This window comes from Temnothorax longispinosus, chromosome 8 (assembly GCF_030848805.1).
Source record: "Temnothorax longispinosus isolate EJ_2023e chromosome 8, Tlon_JGU_v1, whole genome shotgun sequence".
Classification (NCBI taxonomy): domain Eukaryota; kingdom Metazoa; phylum Arthropoda; class Insecta; order Hymenoptera; family Formicidae; genus Temnothorax; species Temnothorax longispinosus.
Genome location: NC_092365.1, coordinates 17,765,630 through 17,789,884, shown reverse-complemented (window position 1 = coordinate 17,789,884; position 24,255 = coordinate 17,765,630). Strand labels below are relative to the sequence as shown.

At 43.1% G+C, this 24,255-nt stretch overlaps 2 protein-coding genes across 2 annotated transcripts in view; one reads left to right on the top strand and one right to left on the bottom strand.

Annotated features, from left to right (window-relative positions):
* Pygo (pygopus family PHD finger) overlaps positions 1-24,255 on the top strand; it is an 86,904-nt gene that overhangs the window by 53,637 nt on the left and 9,012 nt on the right. Inside the window, exon 3 of the mRNA XM_071787073.1 lies at positions 17,811-18,035. The gene's annotated coding sequence lies outside the window, so the exon portion shown is untranslated. The remainder of the gene's footprint in view (positions 1-17,810; positions 18,036-24,255) is intronic.
* On the bottom strand, positions 4,291-12,386 carry LOC139817961 (chemosensory protein 2). Its single transcript, XM_071786309.1, has 3 exons — positions 12,073-12,386; positions 6,318-6,513; positions 4,291-4,774 (listed from the first exon to the last, which is right to left on the bottom strand). Exons 1-3 carry the CDS (start codon positions 12,088-12,090, stop codon positions 4,629-4,631), a joined length of 360 nt encoding a protein of 119 aa, XP_071642410.1. The 5' UTR covers positions 12,091-12,386; the 3' UTR covers positions 4,291-4,628.

The following is a 24,255-nucleotide window of genomic DNA, read 5'->3' as shown; positions in this document are numbered from 1 at the left end:
GCATCGTGCCACGCCAAGAATTGCCGGCGGCATATTGGATGCGCGGCCGAGCACCGGGAGGAGAGAGATTCCTCTCGTGTGTTTAAGCGCCGTTAGCGTCGCGCGCCGTAATCCCGTTTTGCGTTTTCGCGTCGCGTCACGTCGGCCGCCCCTTGTGTTCTCAAACGTAATTAAAGCGACGGCGCCTCTCTCTCTCTCTCTCTCTCTTTCTCCTCGCGCTTTCTCTCTCGCGCTAAAGGTTGTCCCGCGAGAGAACCGGCAGTCAATCTCGCGCCTCTTTAGGAAACGACTTTTGAGAACGTGAGATTAGTTCTATTTGGCAGCGAAACAAAAAGGTCATTGAAAGCAGTAACTTATTTTGAAAGCGACAGCTACGAGGCTGATAATTAACATCGATAATTAGTAAGCGTTTGGACGAATTTAATCTAAGGGTGTAAATAGATTAAAGAAACCTCGTTTTTCATAATATTTCTCATAATTTTAATCGGACGTTGCTTGGCTGGAAATTTAATTTAAGGTTTTTTGTTTGAATGTCAAGATATATATAGGTATATATACTCAACGTCGGAGGTGGGAAAAAACGCGCGAAGTGAAATAAGCGAAATAAGGTTAAACGTTTCACAGATAATTCCCTTAAGCGGGTAGCAATTTCTGCCTCGGCGAGGAGAGAGAAGCCACATTAAAATATTAATCGCGCACTTGAAGAACACCGCGCGAGAAGAGCGAGAATCTCGACTGCCGTGCGCGCGCGGCGACTGCTGCAAAAATGCGAAGTTCGAGCGGCGAACCAAAGAAATCACTCTCGCCCGGCTCTTCGTACCGTTCAACGAAGTCTCGTTCTCGTTGAAAACTTTCCTCCGGAAGTTTTTTCCCACCCCCTTCAAGTTCTCCCTCGGTAGACTCTCTCAGCACTTCGTACGTAAGCGGTGTGCCCCCCTCCTCCGCGACGTGTATATCTATATATCTGAGAGGACGGAGAGGGACCTTTTTATCTGTTTTCCATCGGGCAAAACGAGTTGCCTTTTGTACGGCGGTCGATAAAGGGAGGAAATGATAATCCCCCAGGATGAGCCGCGCGCCGAGGGAACTTTCAAGCGACGTTGAAGGCTGGTCGTTTTAACGACGTCGTGGATTTGCGGCGGCTACGGCGACGGCGACGGCAGTGGCGATTGCGGCGGTCGCGAGTAGGACGACACGGGGTGTGAGACGTGAGACGGCGAGGGTACGGCCGTTTTACTACACTCGTATAACGAATTATAAGGCAGAAGTCCCGCGATCAAACGACCACGGGAATCTGCCTGACACCGGAATAATCTCACGGTTATATAATGCCGCTTTCCCGAGGCCGTGATACCGTCCTTTCGGGAAATCGCTTGTGCGGCACTGCACATCGTCGGGGTTACATATTATCCTTAGTTCGCCATCTGCGTCGAGAGGAAACGAGGCAAGATATGACAAAGTTACCGCGATATTTACGCGCGTGAATATATGAATTGTATCGTACGAATAACTGCGTTGCTAATTAATTAAATAATTAAGAGGAGGGTGATCGAGAATCTTTTCTAGCCGATAACGTCGGTACTTATTTTTTTTTTTATCGAATGAAATTCGAATTCCGTCGAATCCCGAGTTAAATGATTTTCAGTGCCGCGTATACTTGCCCGGTTTAATTTTAATTAGGAACGCGAGCGTTGTTGTAAGTTGTTCGGCGCAATTAAAAGTAATTAAAGTACGCTGGATGTGTCTTTTTTTGCAACGGCTCGCTGCATTCGGGCGTAGCGAGCGATTTTTACCCCGTCTTTTTCCCGCTCTCAGCGGAGTTGGAAAATTTTTAAGATTGTCCGGATGTAAATACAGCTCGATCGCGGATGAGCAATGAAATTGTAGACGATTGTGCAAATACACAAGACACACATATGTACAATATCATCCAGCGACGAGACACGTACACGAGGGGCGCAAACACATCGTTTCCACGTTTCTTCGATGGGATTCAATATTTGTCCCTTCCGAATGAAAGTGTATTATCGCGTATCAATCAAGAAGAACAAATGTTTGCCGAGGGGGCGGAGGTAGACTTCGACTTCGAGACTATATAGTCATCGGCGAGACGGTGCCTCCGCCTCGTGTAGGAAATCACCGTTCGATTAAGGGATTAATTATCCAATAATTAAATATCTGTTGGCTGGAAATTTGATCCGCTGCTGCGATCGTATCGATATGAAATCACGCAGCCGCTGTAAGTTCGGTGTAATCGGTGCGCCAAGTTCGTATTGCAGCTCGCGATACGAGATGTTTAAATTGTATCTTGCCGCATTGATGCAAAATGCACAAGCATTACGTGACTCGAATCTTGTCGGGTCGCTTTGTACAGGATGTTGCTGAGATACTCGGGGTCGAGCTTTGCTGATGGTCCCCTTGATCAAGTTGGCGCCAATTTTTCCTCGACGGAAATTTGATTTGGCTACGTCTCTCCTTTTTAACTTTTAAATATTAAACACTCTGGCAAACTCAGTTGCCGACGTATTTAATATTTGACTCGAATCGGAATTCTGTTACTCGAAGTTGGATATAGGATTTCGATAGTTATATCATCTCTGATATGAAATTTAACGTACGATAAACTTTTCATTTTCAACCTAACCATTTTATTTTCAACCACCTTAAACATTGGTATTTTTGATCAGGAAAAATAAGCTACAAATTGTTCGAAGATTACATTTACAAAGTTTGTCCAAGCATTTTAGAAGCACACTGTACACGAACGGCGCACATGCGGGAATTGTCAGAGTCTTTCTTCGTCTATTTCTACGTAGACTTCAATTTTGAATTTTGCGAGGATAGACGGAGTGGCAAATCGGATTTCCTGAATTGTCGAGATCTCCGCTTCTCTCGGGGAAGCATCATCGAAAACCAGTTTGAACGGCTGGGTACACGTGGTCGATAAATAGTCAGACGAGGACGTGCGAGTGTCGTTGAAGGATTCGCAACTTGCGAGATGACGCAATAGATTTGTCTGCCACCGTTGCAGCCGTTTTAGGACAACGCGCACAGTTTTGTACATGTGCGCTCACGTCCTTCGTCGCGATTTCTGCACGGCCGAGAGAGAGAGAGAGAGAGAGAGAGAGAGAGAGACGTGTTTCAATTGTATAAAAAATTGAATAGTCATTCTCGTCGAGAAATCGTCGCGTAGCGGAAAATATTGGCAGCCAGTCGGATATTTACGTATCGTAAGGTAAAACGTTTCTGGATGTCTGATAATAGTCTGTCCACATCTACTGCGTGAGCGATTGTGTCGACTTTTTTATTGCGAGTGTAACGCAGTTCGATACTCGAGTTTTGAAGCGAATACTCTTGCTCGTGTAGCGTCTTTAATATCAATTTGCGTGTTTCAAAACGGCATATCTAACAATAAGAACAAGTCGGTTTCGTGTTAGCTCGCTATAACGTCTAAGCGATAACCAGTTGCTGACAAATTGGCGTGACTCAGTCTCATTCTATTCTGAGATTATTGCAAACTACGAGCATAAGAAACCGTATCCCAACTTACAGCACACTCTCACGGCTGAAAAGTTTTCCTCAAATAATTCTCCCGCGGCGCGGCGTAGCAAATATTGAGATGTAATCTTTTTGTCGAGGCGACGATATTATTGCTGCGCTACTCGCACTTTTATCGGTTAACAAAGTTTAATTACTAGCCTGTTCTCACAACCAGCACTGGCACACAAGACAAACTTAAATTAGCATGCATACGAGGGCTTTGACACCGAGACACAGTAGAATTAATATTCACAGCAAGGACAGCGAAATCCAAATCAGGGCGCAATCACGGTGGCTGAATAATGGGCGCGGAGATATAGTGTTAATTATGTACCAAATAAATTAGCAACTTGTTGATCGTCATTAATACTCGATAAACCTGGTCAAACATCCAACAGTCCTTGCGGAAGCCCCGAATACTTATAAGCCCTAATAACAACGCGTGTAGTGCATCCCGTTCTCGCGGATCACGCGCAGGTTTAATGCCAATATCCGTAATCGCTATTATACATCGCGAATGCGAATCACGCTTTAGTGTAACGAACATGTGTAAACGTGCGTCGTCGTCGTCGTCGCGGCACGTTGCACCTCGTGTGTGAGCCGGAGCAGAAGGTGAAGCTCGAAATACCGCGAAATAAAGAGACAAGAGTGAAACGTTGCGGTGGCAAAGACGTGTGAGCGTGTTATTTTAATGGAAACGAAAGGCGACGCCTCGAATAGTAGATACGCTAGGTTAAATTAAAAATGACAAAACGACAAACTTTTTATTAAAATAGAATATATCAAACGTGCGAATAGAGTTTATACATATACAACATCTTACAAATAATGAATAATACAGATAAAATCTTTACATCCTGTTAAAAACTAATTTCTACGTATGTGCTTTTGACGATAATTTAAATGTATTTCTTTCTACAGCTGAGCTATACTTCTCTCGCGTGCCATCGTTAACAATAATATTAAATGAACGAATGCGATCGACGATCCTCCCCGTAGATGATCCATTGTATCCTTTCGTATTCCGTTGCTATATTCTCTGTACATCCAGCCTCGTCGTGACCGGCGCGCGCTATATCATATCTCGTTTACGAAACTCCGGCGTATTGTTGCACTATCCTGTTCCACTCCTTCGGGAAGGATCGCTGAATGTGAGAAAGGACCTTCTTGATCTGACGTGTCTCCTCGGTGCTGCACTGTGGGCAGGAGCCTCTCAGAACCAGCGGCACTAAACCTGGATAAAATAACGACGTAGGATTTCAACAGAGTTTTCGGGCCGGTTTTATCTATGTATGTAAGCTTATGTACGCAGCTCCCTCTCGAGATTCATGTATGTGTGCACAATATTATCGCGAGATATAATGGTATTTGATGTTTAACATTTCCGCGAGTGTATACAGTCTGTCCCGGAATCCCTGATGCTAATTTTAACCTTTTATGAAGCGAGAGCTGCTGCGCGCGGTACGGAAAAGTAAGGATGGAAAAATTTATGGTTTCCGCCTCAAAAGCGAATAAACGTTTACGATTGCAAGTTTGAATAGTGAGTGGCGCAATGCTCAATATTTAATACTTCCGATAAAGGATCGAGACTGATATGATTTTCGTTTGAGCTCAGGTTCCATTCCCGTAGACACGTGAAAATGTTCGACCCCTATGTTTACTCTGCGACGACGGAAACACGACAATTAGCGTGACGTTCTTGTTCGCGTACATCTCTCACAGTGGAAATTGAACTCACCGAAATTACATGGAAATTACACCAGCCGTAAACTTTGCCTGCACAATTGCGATACGATAAATATTCCAAATTTACTCTGAAAATAGGGGAGACCAGGGCTCCTTTGCACAAGAGGCAAGTTGCCAATGCATTCCGTTTGTGTATTTATAGCGAAAGAAACAATGGAAAAGTTATCACAAAATATCTCTTTTATGACATAGGTATTTTCCCAAAGTTTTATTTAAATCAGAAAAAGAGAAAAGTCTGATTCAAGAGGTGGCAAGTAAATTTTCGAGCGTTTCAAAATATCGTATTAATGTTCTTCAACTTGAGAAGTAAATCAAAGTGACGTGTATTATTAGTTAAAAGAAAAGTTTCTGTTACTATACGACATGTTATTTTGAGGAACAACAGTAATTTATTGTAATAAAATGACTGAAATGAGAAACGTACGTAGGGATGGGGTATGTTGGCTCATATTGACACACTTAGCTTGACTTATTGTTGCCGCGCGCGTGAGACCTGTTTGAGTATGTGATTTGCTACCTACAATGCTGATAGAAGCTAGATATATATTTATATTAATATTTTTATATTGAAGAAAGCTACATCTAAAATAGTTTACAATTTTTTTTCTGTAACAGCATTTTGCTATTCGATCATTACAAAATAACTTTAAAAGATACAATCTTTGTCAAGCAGTCTACTACCCGTTTTGTATTTCTATTACGTTTTCATTAATTTAACAGTATATAGGAGCGTTTCTGGCATGAAAATGTAGAGAAAGGTTCTCTCTATCATATTAGTACTGTTAAATCATGATAATTAGTTGTTTAAAAACTCAAATGCCGAAATTGTGAAAACTGTGCCAACGACCCCCGGTCTTCCCTACTGAGGAGTACCTACATTCTACTCCCTGTGATCTTTTTCTTAAACCACCGTAAGAATCGATCGTTTTTTGGGGGTCACAATATAAAAAAATAAGTTGAAATTTTATTTCAAGTCTCGTTTTCGGGATAATCGCGCGGGTGCGATCTTTCCGCGACGGGTTTATTCGTACTTTTCAGACGTCGTCCGACGGGATCGCACGGCGCCTCTCCCAGGGCGCACTTAAGCTGTCTGTTCAAGTAACGTTTGTCGCTCAGGGCCATATTCAGTTGTTCGTCGGAAACCCGCGATCTGCCGGATTGCTGCTCCTCGCTGTCCGACTCGGCGGCCATCGCTACGGCGAGCAGGGCGCAGGCCAGAACGAGGATCTGCAACATAATTACATATACGTATATGCAAATGCGTGACCCACAATAGTGCACCGATTATTATTACCGAACCTCGGTACCGTATAGCTAAACGAGCACCGGCGCGTCCCCAGATTTTCCAGCGCGTCTCGCGACAGCCCGAGGGTAGCGCCGCGACTTCATCTCCCTGTCGGATTCATTTTCCGTCGTGGCGACGAACGCCGCGGGGTGTAAAAAAGAGGGAAGCGGATTGCGAATTGTTGTTTTATACGCGAGCTGTGGCGAGCCGCGCGGCGCGACGTTAAACTTATTAACCCCGGCGCAGCGGCGCGGCGATACGCCCAACGGCGGTACTTAACGTGATTACACCGTCTGCAAGTATTATGGTAAACGGGTTCCGGCTTTGGAAGGATACGGGAGACATAGGATGAGACGCTCGCGCGCGCGCGCAGATGTACCCTGCATGGGGCGAAATTAGCTGCGCGGCCGTCCGACAATAAGGGCGGAAGCACGTCTGTCATGCGGTAACGAAAGCGGATAAGGTAGGGTTGGCCTGCAGGCGAGGCGGCGGCGTGGCGCGGCGCGGCGCGCCTCGGCGAAGCACGCCAAAGCTAACACGGCTAAACAAGCAGCAACCCACCGTCGTACCGCTGTTATACGACGGCAGGTATGCAAGTAGCTTCCCAATCTCTGTTTGCTCGTTCTTCTCTCTTCTCTCCAGACTCCAGACGTTTCGCCACGTCGCGTCGCATCGCGCGTCGTCGTTGTCGGGGCTTAACTAAGGTCACCGCTTTTAAATTACCTCCTTGTCGCCGCGGCGATGCTTCTTTTTTTTTCATAAACTCACGACCCGTTCTAATTCGGAAAGTGAATTTTCTCCTCGCGCTTGGTACCGCATTTGGTTCGCCGCGGTCTCTCTCATTAAGGGCGCTTCTTGAAAGATTCAACGGGCGCGCTAACGAGTGTCCACTAATTTCGCCAGGTATTTGTGTTATCGCGCGGAACGATACAATTATTCCACGCCACTCGGATTAAGGAGGATTCTCTGGGCTCTCGCCGACCGCACAAATACCTACGACTAAAAACTACTTAAATACTTTACACAAACCGCGTATTTATTTCAAGTTATTTGCTGCGGTACGAAGCCGAGGCTGCTGAATATTGCATACCACTTATGAAATTTTCAAAATATGAAATATGCACTATCATATATGCACTACGTCAAATATGCGTGATATGGGCATCTGAAAAAAAAGTGATCCTGTTTTGAACTGTACGTACATATATGTTCGTAAGTGTCGACACACCACTGCTCGTTGACGGTCCCGCCGCTGCTGCTGGTACTTTTTATACTTCAAAATGGGATATGTGGGTCAATTGACTCTTTGGATTTGTGCGCCAATCGAAAAAGTACCAGGGCGTGCGTGGTGCGCGTTGTATTCGTCACGTTGCTTCGCGGCGCAGCCTTCCATAAGCTCGTTTCGGACGGGTTTATGGAGACGGGTTGATTATCCGACACGATAGCTTCGACGTAGAGAACGTATTTCTAGATTATTACGAGCCCGTAATATACCTGAACTCGTAGGCAATCGAATTCCTTGGCGCGCTGTTTATTGGATTCCTTTGACATCCTTTGTGCTAACGTATTCGCGTTGATCGAGGTTCTCTTTTGCATATCGCCTCGCGAGTAAACCCGTTTGGAAGCTCGAGCTATCCGCGCCGCGATCGAGAACATATATGATTTGCCGACTACGCTTTTGTTTTATCCTTTTTTTCCTTGGTCTTCTATACGCGCGACGTTATAATTTGAATTTTTAATCCCGCCGTCCTTTCACTGCTTTCTCCGGCCTGAATTTCGAATAACTTCGGGCTCTACGATCTTACTAGTCTTCTTTCTTGCCTCCGCGGCTTTTTACGTGCACGCATAGCCGGTGAATTTTTTTATGATTTTTTTTTATTATATTTCATTATAACGCTAAGTATTTGAATAATTATACGTGACACGGCTGAATACCAAAATTTTTACCGATCGCGATAGTCTTTTTGATGGCTAACCAAACGAGAGCTAATCATAAATTCTTTTATTTCGTTTTAATTGAAAATTTGAATAGAATAATTAATTATTAAAATTAACCTCGCAAAATTTTACGTTTATTAAAAACGCTGCATGTTTATCAACACCAAGTCTCACGACCCAACTGGCAGGCCTGGCAGCTTAATCAGGGCGTAATTACGTTTCGCATTTCAAGTTGCACTTAGCACGCCTTGCCTCCGTCCGTCTGATTTCCCGGCGGAGACGCTCGAATTTCGACTTTTGTGGCAGAATCCTAATAATTGCGACGACGGCTCCGTAAATCACGGCGCGCGTAGACATATCTATATATATATGTATGTATATATATAACGCGGGGAGTGATTTGTGAATTCGATGCGGGCGCGCTCGCGCAAAACCGCTTACTTCCGCAAACCAGTGTGGATTATAAGAATTATTGCCCGGGCTGAATGGCAAATTGGCGTCGATATATAGATTTTATCGCCGGCACGTCGCGCTAATACCGGTCCTCCTCACGTGTTATAACGCGTCGGAATGTTTCGTGCAATGAGTGGCTCTCGCCCTCTCTCCTCTCTCTCTCTCTCTCTCTCCCTTCGCCCTTGTACATACGATCCGCATACGGGCCGTTAATTACACTCGCATTGAATGTAACGGGTGATAATGCGTCGTAAGCATACGACGCGACGCAACGCATCGCGAAACCGTGGTATTGGTACAGTATTAATTACGTTCATTGCCCGCTCCCGTGTATACGGCAATAATTACTCGCAGTAATCGACGCGGCACTTTCGCTCCGCTCCGATCGCGATGATTTACTCGACACGTCGCGTCACGCTACGCGCGGCGACAACTCCGCGGTTATAAAATTAATAAGCCGCATTCAGGGAGAGTACTCTCGTCGGTGAATGGTAACTGGAGATATATCAGCGGAAGCAGTCCCACAAGTTATATATGATATCGGCGTCGCCGTTCGATAAATAATAATTTAACGACGCACCCCGCCCACGTTTGGCGCGGTATTATTTGCGGCCGCGTTAATTTACGGTTATCAAACTAATTTACAGTTGCTTGGCGTTAATCGAGATATACTAGCGAGATTGTCGCCGGGAACCTGCGTCTTCTCTCATTCGTGATATCAATAAATAATATCATTTTACGAATAAATAACACAGTTTGTGCTCTTTCGATTACAATATTCGTGCGGGGCGAATAAATTGCGGGGAAATTTAATAGTAGATTGTAAATTAATGATTGTCGAGCGAAACCGTAATCGTCCGACGAAATTTTAGTGTATTTATATTAGGACCTTGTTTGATAAAATCACAGGTTAATAGGCATATGCGTTTCTCTCAGTCTTTAATCTATTTATAATGCTAAACATGACATATTTTTTTAATAAGAAGATTGTGAAATCGCTTATTAGACTAAACTGTGAAGAAATACGTGTTATGCAAATTTAGTGCTGATTTCTTTTCTATTCATCGTTTCGTATCGCACATCCTTTCACGAAATGCAGGAATTAAAACTAATGCGATTGTGGCTACTTCATATTTTAATATTACAAATAAATTTGAAGATATGTTCTACGGCGTATCGAAATTTCATGTATTCGTTTATTCGTCGCTTAAATGCGCCTTTAAACCATGATGTGATTGCACTGAAGATTACAAAATCGTTGGACAATCTTCTTCGCGATTGTCATTCTAGTCGGGCAATGTTTCGACACCTTTTGCATAAGTATACGATTGCGATACGTATAAATTATAATGTTATCGCATTGTCGATAAGCCGTTGCCAATCGTGTCGCACATACAGCCGTCGCGCTACGTGCGGAAATTCGATAATTCGATTTTATTACAGGAGAAATCGTCGTTCCTTTTTCGTAAGATTTGGTTTCGGCCATTTCTTGCGAGCTTTGCATTTTTCTACATCGATTATTCAGTCTTTATGTGATTTAATCTCGAGATAATCAAATTTTTGAGTTCTCATATATTACAAAACATGTTTAATATACGATTTTTTATATTACGTTTAAAGAAATATATCTCAACTATTTATCTTTGTCATATTAATCTTTTTCACATTATCGCAAAATTTGAAGTATGAATCAAAGTATTTTAAGTACAAAACATAATTAACTTAAACGATTTTCATAATTACTGGCATAAAATTTCAGGTCGAGAGATATGCAAGGTTCTAATTTCAGCAAAAATCAATAACCTGCCATATTTAAGCAAGTGCGATAAGAATGTGCGATAAGTGTCGAATAAGAACGCGTCTCTGTCTCGTTAACTATATGTAAAGATTTTGACGTGACATTTCTCTTCGTTTTTTGCTATTTATATTTTCTTTTTTACAATACACACACGCATATATCGCGAACAGCTGCTATACTCCATAAAGCAATGAAATTTCAAAGCGCGCGTTGCAGTGTTCTCTCGCGCAAGATGCAATTATTTTGCATCGTATGACCGTTTAGCCGTACAAAGGCATGTAACAATGGAACGTTATTGATTTAATCTAATGGCGCATTAATCCGAACCTTTGCATATATGTCTAGCAAACATTGTTTCATTTCAAACTCGGCAATGTAGCGTGTAAAATACACATCTTTATCGGCTTCCAATATTTCCCTCGTTTAAATTGATATCTGTACGTGAAAAGCAAGGACGATCAAAAATTTATTCTGTTCTTTGTCTTGGAAAAAACGAAAACAATGCAAAAACAATGTGAGATTTCCAGAATAAATTAAACAAATCATTATTATGTACGTATTATTATAATATTATAACGTTTATGTTACCTCGTTATTTAATGTTTACGCGTTTACCTATCTTCATTACCGTATTACTTTTCATATTTGCGAGCTTTAATTATGAAATATGTTCTTTTTCGTAATTTATATAAAGCCAGTCTTTTTTATTTCAACATACACAGATACGTCGAGACCGATGATTCTGAACTAATTTTTTTTCGATGTCTCAGATACAAATATGTTTTGTGGGAGCCGCGCAGTTTCCGAGACGTCCCAAGCAAATATACAATTATGCAAAGCGGCGCATTTTTTGACGCGAATTTATTCGTCTCCGAATAGCCCTTCGTTGCGCGGTAAAACGCATTACAATAAAAATAAATCGTGCGGAAGCGGCGGTAGACCCTCCTCCATCCTCGAATACTCCTGTCGTAAATGTACGACACCGAGCGAGAGTCCGCGAGGAGGATTCTAAGTAGTTCGTGTCGTATTCCGAACGTCCGATGAATAAGCTTCTCGAGGCGGTGCCGGTGTCGCACGGGAGATTCTGCCGGGACGAGAATTTTCCCCGCATACCGAAACAACCGCTCCTCTAAACGCCCAGCTTCGCGTGTGCGCGGGGGCGAATCGCTCTCCCCCGAGGGTGTTCTCCCCCGAAACTTTAAATCACTAGCTGTGTGTATATATATGTATATGTATATGTATATACACATAGAGTGTGCGTATCGCGCGCGCGAGAGAGTGCATCAACCTGTTGCGCACATTCGTCACTCACCTTGATTGCCGGAGCCATGTCGAAACCCTGGGGTCGGTCGGTGTTCAAGATCGCGCCGTTTGATCTCGGACGCGACGAAAGAGTTGGAAGACGGTATCGATCGGTGGCCGGCGGAGGGACGATGTGTGTACGTGCGTGCGTGCGTGCGTGCGACGAAGCGAGGAGAAGTCTCTCCGAGCTCGTGCGTGCTCCTTTCTGCGGTCGACTCCGGCCACGGTCCTCTCACCGCGAAATCACGCAACGCACTGGACCCAAGATCCAAGTCATCCAAGAGAGGCACCGCACCCGTGGGCTTTCCTCCCCTTCCTCCCAATAAACACTAAAGTGTTCGTGGCGTACGACACGGTGATATATACCGGCATTCCGGCGAGGTGCCTACTCTCCGGATGTCGACACCGTCGACGGTAGGGGAAAGGTGCGTGACGTACGTGAGCGAGAGGTGCCACATTTTTTTTCCCTCCTCGATGAATATATACGCGCGACGGATATACGACCGGATGCTGCTATTTTATGCGACTTTCGTCGGGCCCACCGTTTCTATCGCGGAAGATAAAGAAATGAGGAAGAGAGGAACTGAGCTATTAGACATTCTAGCGAGCTCTCTCGGATAATTTACGAAGGGGGGAAGAAGATAGAATTATAGATATTTATTTATTCTGACGTTAAAACTCGCTGAAAATGATCAGAAAAGTGAGAAGTAACTTAAATAGACCAACAGGTAAATTAGAAAGTTAATCAATGTCAATCAAAGGATCGGGGTTCAACAAAGTCGCTTTGTAATTTGACAGCCTTCTCTAACTTTCATACGATGGATATTCGCTGACAAATTTATACTTTCGGCATAATCGGAAGACGAATGTCATTTTTATCATGCGCATATCGCAGAGCTTTCGAGTTCTCACTCGCGGCTGCGTTACGTCTCGTCGACATACGCGAGACGTTTAACGGATTCGTCTCGCGAGTCGCGTTTCTTAGAAGAAGTCGAGGTGGATCTCGTTAGGCAAGTCGCCCGATCGATTTCACCCATTGAAGAAATCGGCTATTATTGGCTATTTTTGTTTCGTCTCCGAAAATGGATTTTTCATGTATTATGTCACACGTGGAAAAGTCGCTATCACGAATTCATCGACCTCTTTCTCGTTGTGCTTCAGAATAGCACAATCTGTCAGCACAGCTTAAATATTTCAGCAGGTAAAACACTGGCGACAATTAATGCGACCTTTTGTTTACTTTTAGCCTAAAATATGAGTAAAAATATCGCAGTTTGTTTTATTTACTATTATCTTAATTTTACAATTGATCTTATTTTAAGTATTTTAATTTGTTACTTTAATATCTTTTACAAATACATTGACTGAGCTGAGATATCTAAAGTTACAAAGATAGCTCTTGGTGGATAGCTATATATCATAATAAAAATGTCTCCGCTTGTGATTTCCAGAACTACATGGTTATGGCCGTTATGGGTTATGTGATTTATTGTTTCATATTTTTGATTTCTATATACTTTATTCGGCGTAGTTTTCAGATTCTGTATTTTTTGTTTTCAAAAAGGTGCTTTGCTCTTCCCTTCGCCCCTTTCTCTCTGTCACTTTTTTTTCTCTACATGTGGACCTACTTGTTGGTTGACACTGACATAATGATAACAAGGAGAGTCGCCTGGTGAATATTCCCATATTCCACCAACAGAATTAATCATCGCCACGCGAAGTAAAATATATTCGCCCCGGCATGTAAAAATACGCATTTATCTCGTCGTACGTTCAGGTACAGGTCTCTGCTTTTTACGCCAACTCTGCGCCGCTTAATGTGGCATTTGCATCGCAAATTTCATCGCTATTTCCTCCGCCGGATACATCCGATCCGCAAAGTTGCATCGTTATAAAAGCAATCCCGATAAAATCACCGACCTGTCTCTCTCGCAGAGACGAATAACGAGCTAACGAGCGTATTTTTCGGCGCGCTCCCGCGCGCGCCGTCTCGACTTATCGGTGTCGCTCTCTCGCTCTGTCCCGTTGACCTCTTTCTTTCTTTATTTTTTTTTCTTTCATGTACCACGATTTCGCAACCTGGAAGCAGAACCTGGAAAGAGCTCCCGATAAAATCGACGGGTTTAACGGGAGCGATTGGTGTGCGGTGCCGCGTCGTTCGTGTTCGCATATTCGACGCCGTACTCGTCTGTGACGATAACGGGTTTCGAAAGCGGGCTCCGATAAAAAAAAGACGAAAGAGAAGACGCAGGACGGGAGGCATGAAAAATGTACTTGTGATGGTGAGAGAGCGGACACGCCAACGAGTTGCCTTGCCAGCCTCCGCGCCGGGATGGGATGGACCATCGGACGGAGAAAAATCGTGCGTTGTATCGATGAAGGTTACATCGGGTGGAATTCGGTTATGCACTCCCGAGCCGAAAAATCGTTCGTGTCATTGTGTTGGCAAAATCACTCTTGTAACAGTATTCAGAAAAGGGTAAATGTGCGCGGGAACTGGATAAAATGTAATCAGCTCAATTATTATAGAATAATACGATTAACGAATTGTGATTACTAATTGTGATTACCAATATTCACGATTAATCCGTATTCATGATTGATGAATAATAAAGATAAAGAAGAAGAAATTAATCATGGGTCATGATTGAATTACCAATCACTAATTGGAAAGTGATTACATTTTGGATGATGATTAATTCAATAAATTAACGAGTGGATTTAGAAAAATATTGGTAGCTTTTATAAACTTTATATATTTATTAATTAAGTGCAAATGAAAAACTTTAAGCAATTAGTAAGAAATATTTAGAGAAACATTTAGAGATCTTACTCGAATAAGAGATAAAAATTCTTATTGGGTTTGTCGTTATTTGCTACAACTTTTAATTTCCCGTATTAAATATTTTAGTATCCAAACTTGCAATCGAAATTATACTGAAATATGAAAGTTTAATGAAGGGTAAATTTTATTTTACACCTATTTGCACTTATTCGCAAAAAGATCTGTAAGCAAATAATTTAAATACTACGAATATCTCGATACTCTCATTAGAATTTCTCATCAAGTTGAAAAAAAAAGAATGTGTTGTTTACATTATATACGCCGATAGTTTGGCGTATACCAAAGATTTTCGCAGCATTTTGCTGGCGGCATTCTAGAGAGAAGGAGAGAAAGAAAGAGAGGAAGGATTTCAGGCCCTGTCGATCGCGTTGATTTGTTCGTTAGTTTCCGTGGAGGGATTTAATTTCCCGGGAACAACAAAAAGTGTATTTTTGTTCCGGAGATTTTCGCACCAGAGCCGGCGGCATCCAAAAGAGGGCGGGTTCCAACACCCCGACAAAGTCGACGTGTCGGTGCAATCCCCCTCTCGTGCTTTCGTGCTTCGATTTTTTTCCGCGCTGCCTCTCCGTCATCGACTCTGCCTTCCTTTTTCCTTTTTCGTCACCCCGACTAGGTTGTCGGGGGGGAGCTGTTTGAATGGGCGATCGTTTCGAGGCGATCCGATTGTTCCGATGGAACGAGTTTACCCCGAAAAAAAAAAACACGAGCCCGATGGGGAAAGAGGAGATCGATGGCTTATTGTGCTGTTAGTCACGTCGTGTGACTCTTCGGGAGAGAGGACGGGAGAGGAAGTACGGAAGAGGCGGCTTGATTCACCTCGCGTTGAGTTTATTTAACATTTGCAGCCGCTTAACAGCCCAATTGGTTTTATATCCCTTTAGCGATGCGTCCCATGCATATTGTAACGCGCCAGCTCGTGGAGTGCGTGACAAGTATCGTTATTATTTAATTTGGTAATAATTTAATAGCTTTATATACGTTCCCACTTTACATCGAATAATTGCATACTTCATTTCAAGTAAATTTAGTCGATTTTACTTATATAACTTTGACCTGTTAGTCTGAACATTTAAGTATTTCTTATTATTCAGTTTAATAGATCGACGTTGTTGATTTAATTATGTTTGCAATCCTCACCTGAATCGATCGGTGTAATGGTAACGCAATCGGGTAACAAGTGTTGCGACAAGTGTTTGCCGGAAAAACTTGTATTTTTAAGTCCGGGACGGTGGCACACGGTCGTGAGGGGAAAATTAGGAAAACTGCGCGCCGGTGATTAAGTCGACTTTAACGGGAACGTGCCCGTACGTAAATTTGAGATATCGCGCAAATATGGTCGTGTTAATTTCTCTTTTTTTTTTCGTCGTTCGTCGTTATTTACCAAGCTATCGGAAAATTCAACGGTTTTATCTTTTCCCCGGGTTCGCGCAAATGGTTTTCCCGTTTCTACATGGCGCGTGTAACAGCCATATAACACGCGTGAGTAGTTGTGTATAGTGAATTGCATAAATAAACGGCGTTTCGCATTTCAATTCGCGCAGCGAAACGAAACGAAAGCCTCGTTGTGTAGCGCCGCGCGCTTATGTATACGTATATGCACACCTCGGCGATCGGTCCCGCGCGCTGTAAATCCTTGACTGCCAAGTGAACTTACCGTGAGGTGGATCAACGAACGTTAAACCAGGCAGATTACGGACGGGAAAAGGATGACGCTTGTTTTAACCCTTCTACGAGGGTTAATCTTCTCCCGGAGAATTCGTATAACCAGCCCGTGGCTTAACAAGGGGATTTCCCTCCGAGAATATAAATTTAGATAAACAAGTTTTAATCACATTTTGTTGCCGTTGCAATTTCACCGCCGCAACGTTAACTGCAATTTAATTATGTTAATTTTAAACGAATTTAGTGGGCATCATCATTCTTCAAGCGCGCGCGCGCGCGTGTGCAAAATCGGCGAAAAAAATTGCGTGTTTAATGTACGAGATTGCGCGCCGCCGCCATCGCCGCCGTAAACGACATCGAGTTATGCGAAATTAATCGTTTAACATTAAATTTATCGACAGAACCGTCGCGCGGTTTGAGCGCCGCTTGATATTGGCCGAATTGAATAAACCGTCTGTGTTATTTAAATATTTATTCGCCGGAAATTACTCGCGCTGGCTTAATAAATTCAGCTATGATTTCCCCACAGACTCGATCTTGGCAAGTTGAAGCGTTGAACATTGGAAACAGAATAGATAAGAAATCTCTTCCTGCAGATTTTATTCTTACTTCTTTTCATTTAAAGTATCCGCGTAATTCGATCGAGCGGCATCATTCAAAAAAATCCGATGAGCGTCCTATATCGATTACCGAAAAGAACCATGCACACAATTACTATTCTGTAGTAACTTACGATAATTCCTTCGCGTAAACGGAATTTTGTAGTAACTTACGATAATTTACTCCGCGTAAACGAGTGAATTATCGTAAGTTACTACAGAAGTAACGCTCGCGTAAACGTAGTATATATCCAATATAATAATTCAGCAGATATTGAACTTTTGAATCTTATATGTAATTATCAATTCGTTATGTAATTATTATTCGTTCACATTCTTATCTTGTACGAACGGAATGTTAATTGGTACATTTGTATTCTCCTTTCTTACATGCACGGAGATTTATTCCCTGAAACGTTTCACATTTCATCATTTTATCACATTTCTAAATGTGATAAAGTAATGAAATCAAGTTATCACATTTAAAAATGTCGACAGCTTCCGCACAAAAGTTCCAATTTTTGCCACTTGGTTAAAGTTTTATATAATTCCTGAACAAGAAGAAAACTCGCGGTTTAAATATAACAATGTATCGTATATTCGTCCGTAAAATATTTCACGAAAGTTTATTCTGTTTTACAGACGCAACAGATATTTCTTCACGGTTTGTAATTTGCATCGAGAGAGGAGAAGCAGCTTCAGCTGAAGGACATCTCACGCAGATTTGCTGTGCAGCCGCATTGTTCGCGTCACTCGTAGCCTGTATAGAAAGTCGTCCGAGACTGTGAGGCCGACTTGATTTAAAGCACACAAAGTGAAGTTTTAAACTGCTACTTGCTACTTGTGCGTGGTAAAACCCGGGGAAAGGTATGTACGTAAAGCGGACGTAGTGATTTGACGTTTTCACTGACATTCGCGAGATACTCGAGGTCGCCTGCCACGGCGACGACGAGTTAATCGTCCGTCGACGTGAATGGCAACGTCGATGACGAGCGAACGAGCGGATTGAACGCAATTTTGTCATTATAGGGTGTTCGCTCGAGATAATGTCGCGGTGAACGACAGAGAGAGAGAGAGAGAGAGAGAGAGAGAGAGAGAGGGAGTGAAAGAACTCTCCAACGAGCTTCCATCGAACGGAAGCTGCGCGTGTTTAATGGCGGGTTAATTTTTCGTTGCGGCTACAAACAACGCGCAAACAACGGAGGCGTAATTAACGGCTCCACAGATAGGACCTGCTACCCGCTGATGAGAAACACGTGCGCGCGCGGGCGCTCGTTCGGGTGATTCCATGTTTTCACCGACGGTCTCGCTGACCGTACGTAATGCGCCGTGAATGAGTCGCCTGATTACGGGTCTGTGAAAAAGAAATCCCAAGGTGAAAGTTCATGGGAACGCGTTACGGTTCCCCTCTCGCGCCGCCTCGTGCGACACGCCGCACGCTCGCTCGCTCGCTTAACGAGAGAAAGTGGGAAAAGTCGGCTCGGCCCGTCGTCGTCGTCGTCGTCGTCGTTGCTTGAAAGACACCAACACGGGTCTGCGTTTCCCGGAAATATATTATATGGCCATTGAACCCGGATAATAAGACTACGGCAGGTAGAAATAGAAACCTATCCAGAGATACATATCTTATACCTTTTCTATACAATATATTTTAATATGATTTTATTGTACAAATATAAGAGCTAGACAGAGGGGTATTCTCTCAACGGAGAGATGATCTGAGTAACTTGATAAGAAATAATACTTCAATTCGCAAAATTGATTTCTCTTCTGTTCAGTTACATATCGAGACAACGTTTACACGAGTTTCGAGTGCACAGTCGCGGGTCTCAGGAGGGCAGAAGTAAGATTGGCGCGTTCACACGGCGTAAAAGTTGAACGAGACGAGAGCCTGTGGCGTGGGGCCGGCAGAGCTCGACGTTGCGCGTTCCACGCGTGTACGGCGCGGCGCGGCGCGGCCTCCGGTTTTTCTCCGGAGTTTGCCGGTGACATTATTGATTGAAAACTCGACGGCTGTGTTTCGGCGCGCGGGCGGGTTAGCAGCGGTACCGTTGGAGTGGATCCGAGGACCACCACGGGAAATTGACATGGTTCGCAGCCGCGCAAACATCGCGGTGTAATTATCGCCGTCAATCGCCGGCTCGGAAGGCAAACCGAGAGTGGCGGCGTAGGCGATGCGGTTCTCGCGCGGTGATACCGCGATAAACACGCGCGATTCCTTCGGTAAACAGTAAATGCTAAATAACGCCTGACAATGGTACGCGCAACGAAAGTGAGAGAAAGAAGATGTCCTGTATAAATCGTTACATTATATGCAAATCGTATATACCGTAACAATCGTGTTATGATACAGTTGTACTGGTCGTCGTTCTCTCTCTCGAGTTCGGAGGAACTGGACCGCAGTTTTTACGAAGTTTTTATGAAACGTCGCGAATCGAAGTTCAACTTTTTTGCCGGGGTGCAAAGAAATGTATTTCCATTCGAGCGATATTTTCAGTCGAAGCGCGAAACTCACTACGGTCAATATTATTGTGTAATAATTCGTATTGTGCGAATATCGAGGATTCATATTGAGGATTCGGTCAATACACGAAAACAATAAAAGCAAAAGTTCGGTCTTTATTGAAGTTTTCGTCGATACGTAGCTGCGCGCACACCAGAAAACATTGCGCAACGTCATGCAAGTTGACTACAACCGATAGTTATTGGAAAAATAACTGATAGCTATCACGGCACGCAGTGTTAATAAATTTTAAATCCGTGTATAAGCGTCTTCCCTTCTTTGTAACTCACAATCAGTAACCCGGGGGCTGTGGCAGTTTGCAGTCTGCCATCAGTATTTGCGGCATTCCTTTCCACTAAATTAAATTATCAATCATCGTCCTCTTTCCTTTTCCTCCCACCTTTGTATAACTGCGATTGTATACAAGTTGCACGATCGGTAGCTATATGTATCGCTTAACGTGTTGCTTCGATATTCAAAGCGTCCACCGGAGACAACCCTGAACAATCAAACCGACCCGAGCCGGAATTTCCTTCCTAATACGTTTCTATTCTATCGACGCGATATATTTCTCCGATAATAACGATCGTTTCGAAGAGACGAAGAGAGTAGAATTAATCGTCCTATTATCGGGCTCTGAAAACGGAAAGGATAGGAATCACAAAGAAATGGGCTGCCTCGTCGATATCAATTGAATGGCATTCGAGCAGCGAAAACTGCAACGGACTTTCTTGAATCTCTTCAATGGCGCTACATTTTCTCGCGAGGCGTATTAACGATCCGCCGAGCGTAAAGTGACTCGGGGATACGTTCCGCACCGCTGTAGAAGAATCGCTCGAGTTAAATTCTTTATAAGGGACACCGGGGAATGTTGAAGCATCCTTGAACGACGGGTCAAGGATCGTTTCTCGACGACTCGGTCGTCGGCGATGCAATCGGCGCGTTCGTTCGGATGCGACGGAAAAATGTGTTCCAGCGGTAATAAACCGGCGTGATTGTACGTGTACGCGCGTAACAGAAATGTAACAGAAGAATGTGTATGAATATTTGAGAAACATACTAAAATATCGCGTAGTACTCGAGTTCCGATGTATTTTCGGAAAATGCAATAAAATTTTAACGTTTTTTTACGAAGGGTCAACCCATTCAGTCCTTTTGTGTAGCGAGCAAATGTTTTAACGATTACTTTTTATTCTGAAAAGGAAAAACGTTTGCCTGAATTCCTTCCAAAAATTCCTACGAGCAAAGAGTCCGAAGTGAGAAAATAAGAGAAAAATGGTAGTAGACGATTGAAGCTGGTGCTCGGTATTGAGTTTTAAAGTGTGGTGTTTGATAGTTAAACTTTATATTTTTAATCGGCAAGTGAGAATGTTAAAACAGGGCGAACGGAGAGAGAGAACTGCTTATAAATTATTTATAACCGTAGAGATACTTCGCTTCTGTTATATATACATTATTCTTTAATGATAGCGTCTTCAGCCGGTCTAAACTCGACTTTCCCTCGGTAAAAAGACATCGAAAATTCATCAGTCGCGCCAGATCCGCGATTATAAACGGGTGTCGTAATGAGCTTCTCGAGAAAAAGTTATCGGGATTATCGACAGGTGTGCCGCGCGCCACCGCCACCGCTTTTTGAGGCCTGCTGAGTAAACCACCGTCTTCGTGTAATTTGCGCAAATCACTCGCTTCTTATTCAGGCCATGCAGCGCGCCACGTGACAGATTGATTGGCGCGTCGTTTTTGTTTGGGCGATGTCGCTATTTGCGGAATCCGTCCGCGTAGATGGTCGATTGCCACAACGAGCGATCCACCGATTGTAACCCTCCGCCATCCCCGTTAGGCCCGATTCGATTGTGATACCTTTCCGACCCTTTCTTTTTTTTAGGACACGGTATTGATACTGTTAAATAAATAGAATCACAGTTTCGACGCTTTTTTTATTACACAGGGAACACGTTTTGTTTTGAGTGGCGGTTATTGCCTTCGACGAGTTATTGAGAGCTTTTTTTACGCAGAATATCTCTCCTCTTATTTGACTTCTTTTTTTTTTAACTGATTGAAAAGGATGCTTCGTCGTGAAGATACGACGAGGAAGAATCTTGAGATATATTGTCAAATTGCCTGTGAAAAGAGAGTTCTTCCATGTATGTATAAGTAAAGCAGTTTCCAAAAGAAGCAAAATAAATTTTCACGAGTTGACCTCCTTCCAGACGTTTCTACTTAATATGCAGATATTAAGAAAAAAATGGAAGTCATATTTAAGTACTAAAGAAATAAATTTAAGAAACGTTTCTAGATTTCCAGAGAGACCGCCGGTGCAATAATTCGAGATTTGAACGATCTTATGTTCGCGTTACTTTTAATCTGAAGCCCGCGAGCGGATTGCAGACTTGTGTCTCCCGTTTTTTTAAATAACAGATATTAATAATGAAACGTAATAATCGCGGGTTACACGGGAACAGGGGACGCCGTTATCGACATTCGATAATTGCACAACAAGAAAAACAAAGAGATATCTCCTAAGTGGCCAATAACCGTATGATTTACCCCACTTAGTGGACTCCTACGGAGAAATTTATTAAATCCTTCCCTCGTCCTCACGTCTTTTGTCATACTCTGTCCTCGTATCCCGTCGAGATCCCCCTGGGGATACCCCCATCCCAGCTTCTTCCCCTCCGGGGGATTGGCCCAGTTTTTCCGCCCCGTTCGCGACGCTCCCGATTTGTACCACTTTTGCCCGGACGAAAACGGCGACGCCGGGATATATACTCCATATCCTTCGATAAAAATAAATTGCGAGTGCCCAGGCAGTTAATGAGATCGATAGAGCCGTTAACGTGAACGGATAACGAGTGGAAAGGGGGGCGGGATGGCATCCCCGCTTTTTCATATCGGCTCCGGGAAAATGGCCGATCGTATTAATTTCGTCTGTCGGTTTGGGCAACAGATGGACAGCTGGTCTATATCAGGGATTTTCTCTTTCGCCATGCGAAATAATGCACGCTATCGCGAAACGTCACCTCGTCTATACGTATAGACATGTAATTACGCAAGAGATACACAAAAACGCGAGAAAATATAATTAAAAAAAAAACAGTTATAAGATTCTTACTAATTTTGCGTAATACTTCGCTTAATAATGTAAAAATAAGAATACAGAGATTCTTTCCTAAAATCGTCGATGAAGCTTTATCTCCCCTAAAAATAATAGTAGATATCTCGCCTGGTATCTCGACTCTATGCTTTTCCCCATTTTCTTTTAAGTACTTTCAACATTGCCTTCCTTTCGGAGGCAATCGTTTCGACCGATCTGGCGCGCGTGTCCGGTAATTGCGGCAATCTCGTGTCAGTGTTAAAATAAGAGAGCGAAGAGATAAAGACGACGTGGCGGTGGTGATGACCACGGTTCTCCGGGAACCGTGTGTGCCCTGTGTAAGCAGGCAGGTAGGGTAGATAGGTGTAGGCTAGGCACTACGGTCAACTGTCCCAAGTAGACACTTATGAGAACTGTTTTCCGATTGTTAAGCCGGGTTAATTCATTCTGATGTAACTGAAATAATTAAAGCGGTGCGTGCGAGCACTTTAGCCGGGGTCGCGAGACAGTTTTAAGCTCAGACGCGGATGGGGCCTAGCGGCTATCGTGCAATGTCATTTTACGTGAATTTCACGCACCTGCGTCGACTCCTCATTGGAAAGAAAAAGATAAACTCTGAGCTAGTGCAGCAATAGAAAACAAACCCCATGCGTGCCACGCGTAACGCGAATAAACATTGCCTCGTGCAGAACTTATTGTTTAAAGCCTGAATTCTCATGCTCTACCATATTTTATATTAATTCGCGAATTTGATCAGTCTTAATATGAAGCAGTATTTTATATTAAAAATTGATATAGATTCTAATATGTAGCTTAAGTTCCTGATCGTTATGAAGTAGGATCTTCTTTTACATTCCATTTACATGTCTAATATTCTATAATAAAAAGCAAAGGGGGGAGGGCAAAAGCTCACTCTTTCAGGAAAGTTAAAAACCATGGACACGTTTTGAATACAAAATCGATATAAATAAATTTTTATGAAAACAAAATGTATAACGAAATAGATCTTTCGCGTTTGTTTTTATTCTAAACACTGCTTTCAATACGAAGTCAATACGAAAATATACAACCTCTAGCGCTCGCGCGAGATTGTCGGAATTTTGCGGCGAGCCTTTTAGCCGATCGTAGATTATCGCGAAATCTAGAATCCGCCGTTTACTGTCGGCCGGATTCCATCGCTTTCCGATAATCTTGTTTTTTTTTATTGAAAAAAAAAATAAAATACAGCCAGTAGGAACAGGCGTATTTGACATATTTATGCACAGTTATGCTTTTTATCAAGAGACACAGTCTCGCGCCAAGTTTAATCATGAAGCCGCGCATATAAATATATATATATATATATATATGCTCCGTAGGGTAAATTCGACGATTTTGATGCGTTGTCGGAGTCCGGATTTTTTTTTATTAGAAAAATACAAAGTACAGGAACATGCCTGTTTGGCACAATATAATACATAATTTTATATTTTACATTATTAATACAAAAT

Excerpts from the sequence above, each read along its gene's own strand:
- LOC139817961 (XM_071786309.1), bottom strand. Across the intron at positions 4,775-6,317 it reads CGTCGGACGACGTCTGAAAA|GTTTAGTGCCGCTGGTTCTG; the intron begins GTACGAATAAAC and ends TATTTTATCCAG.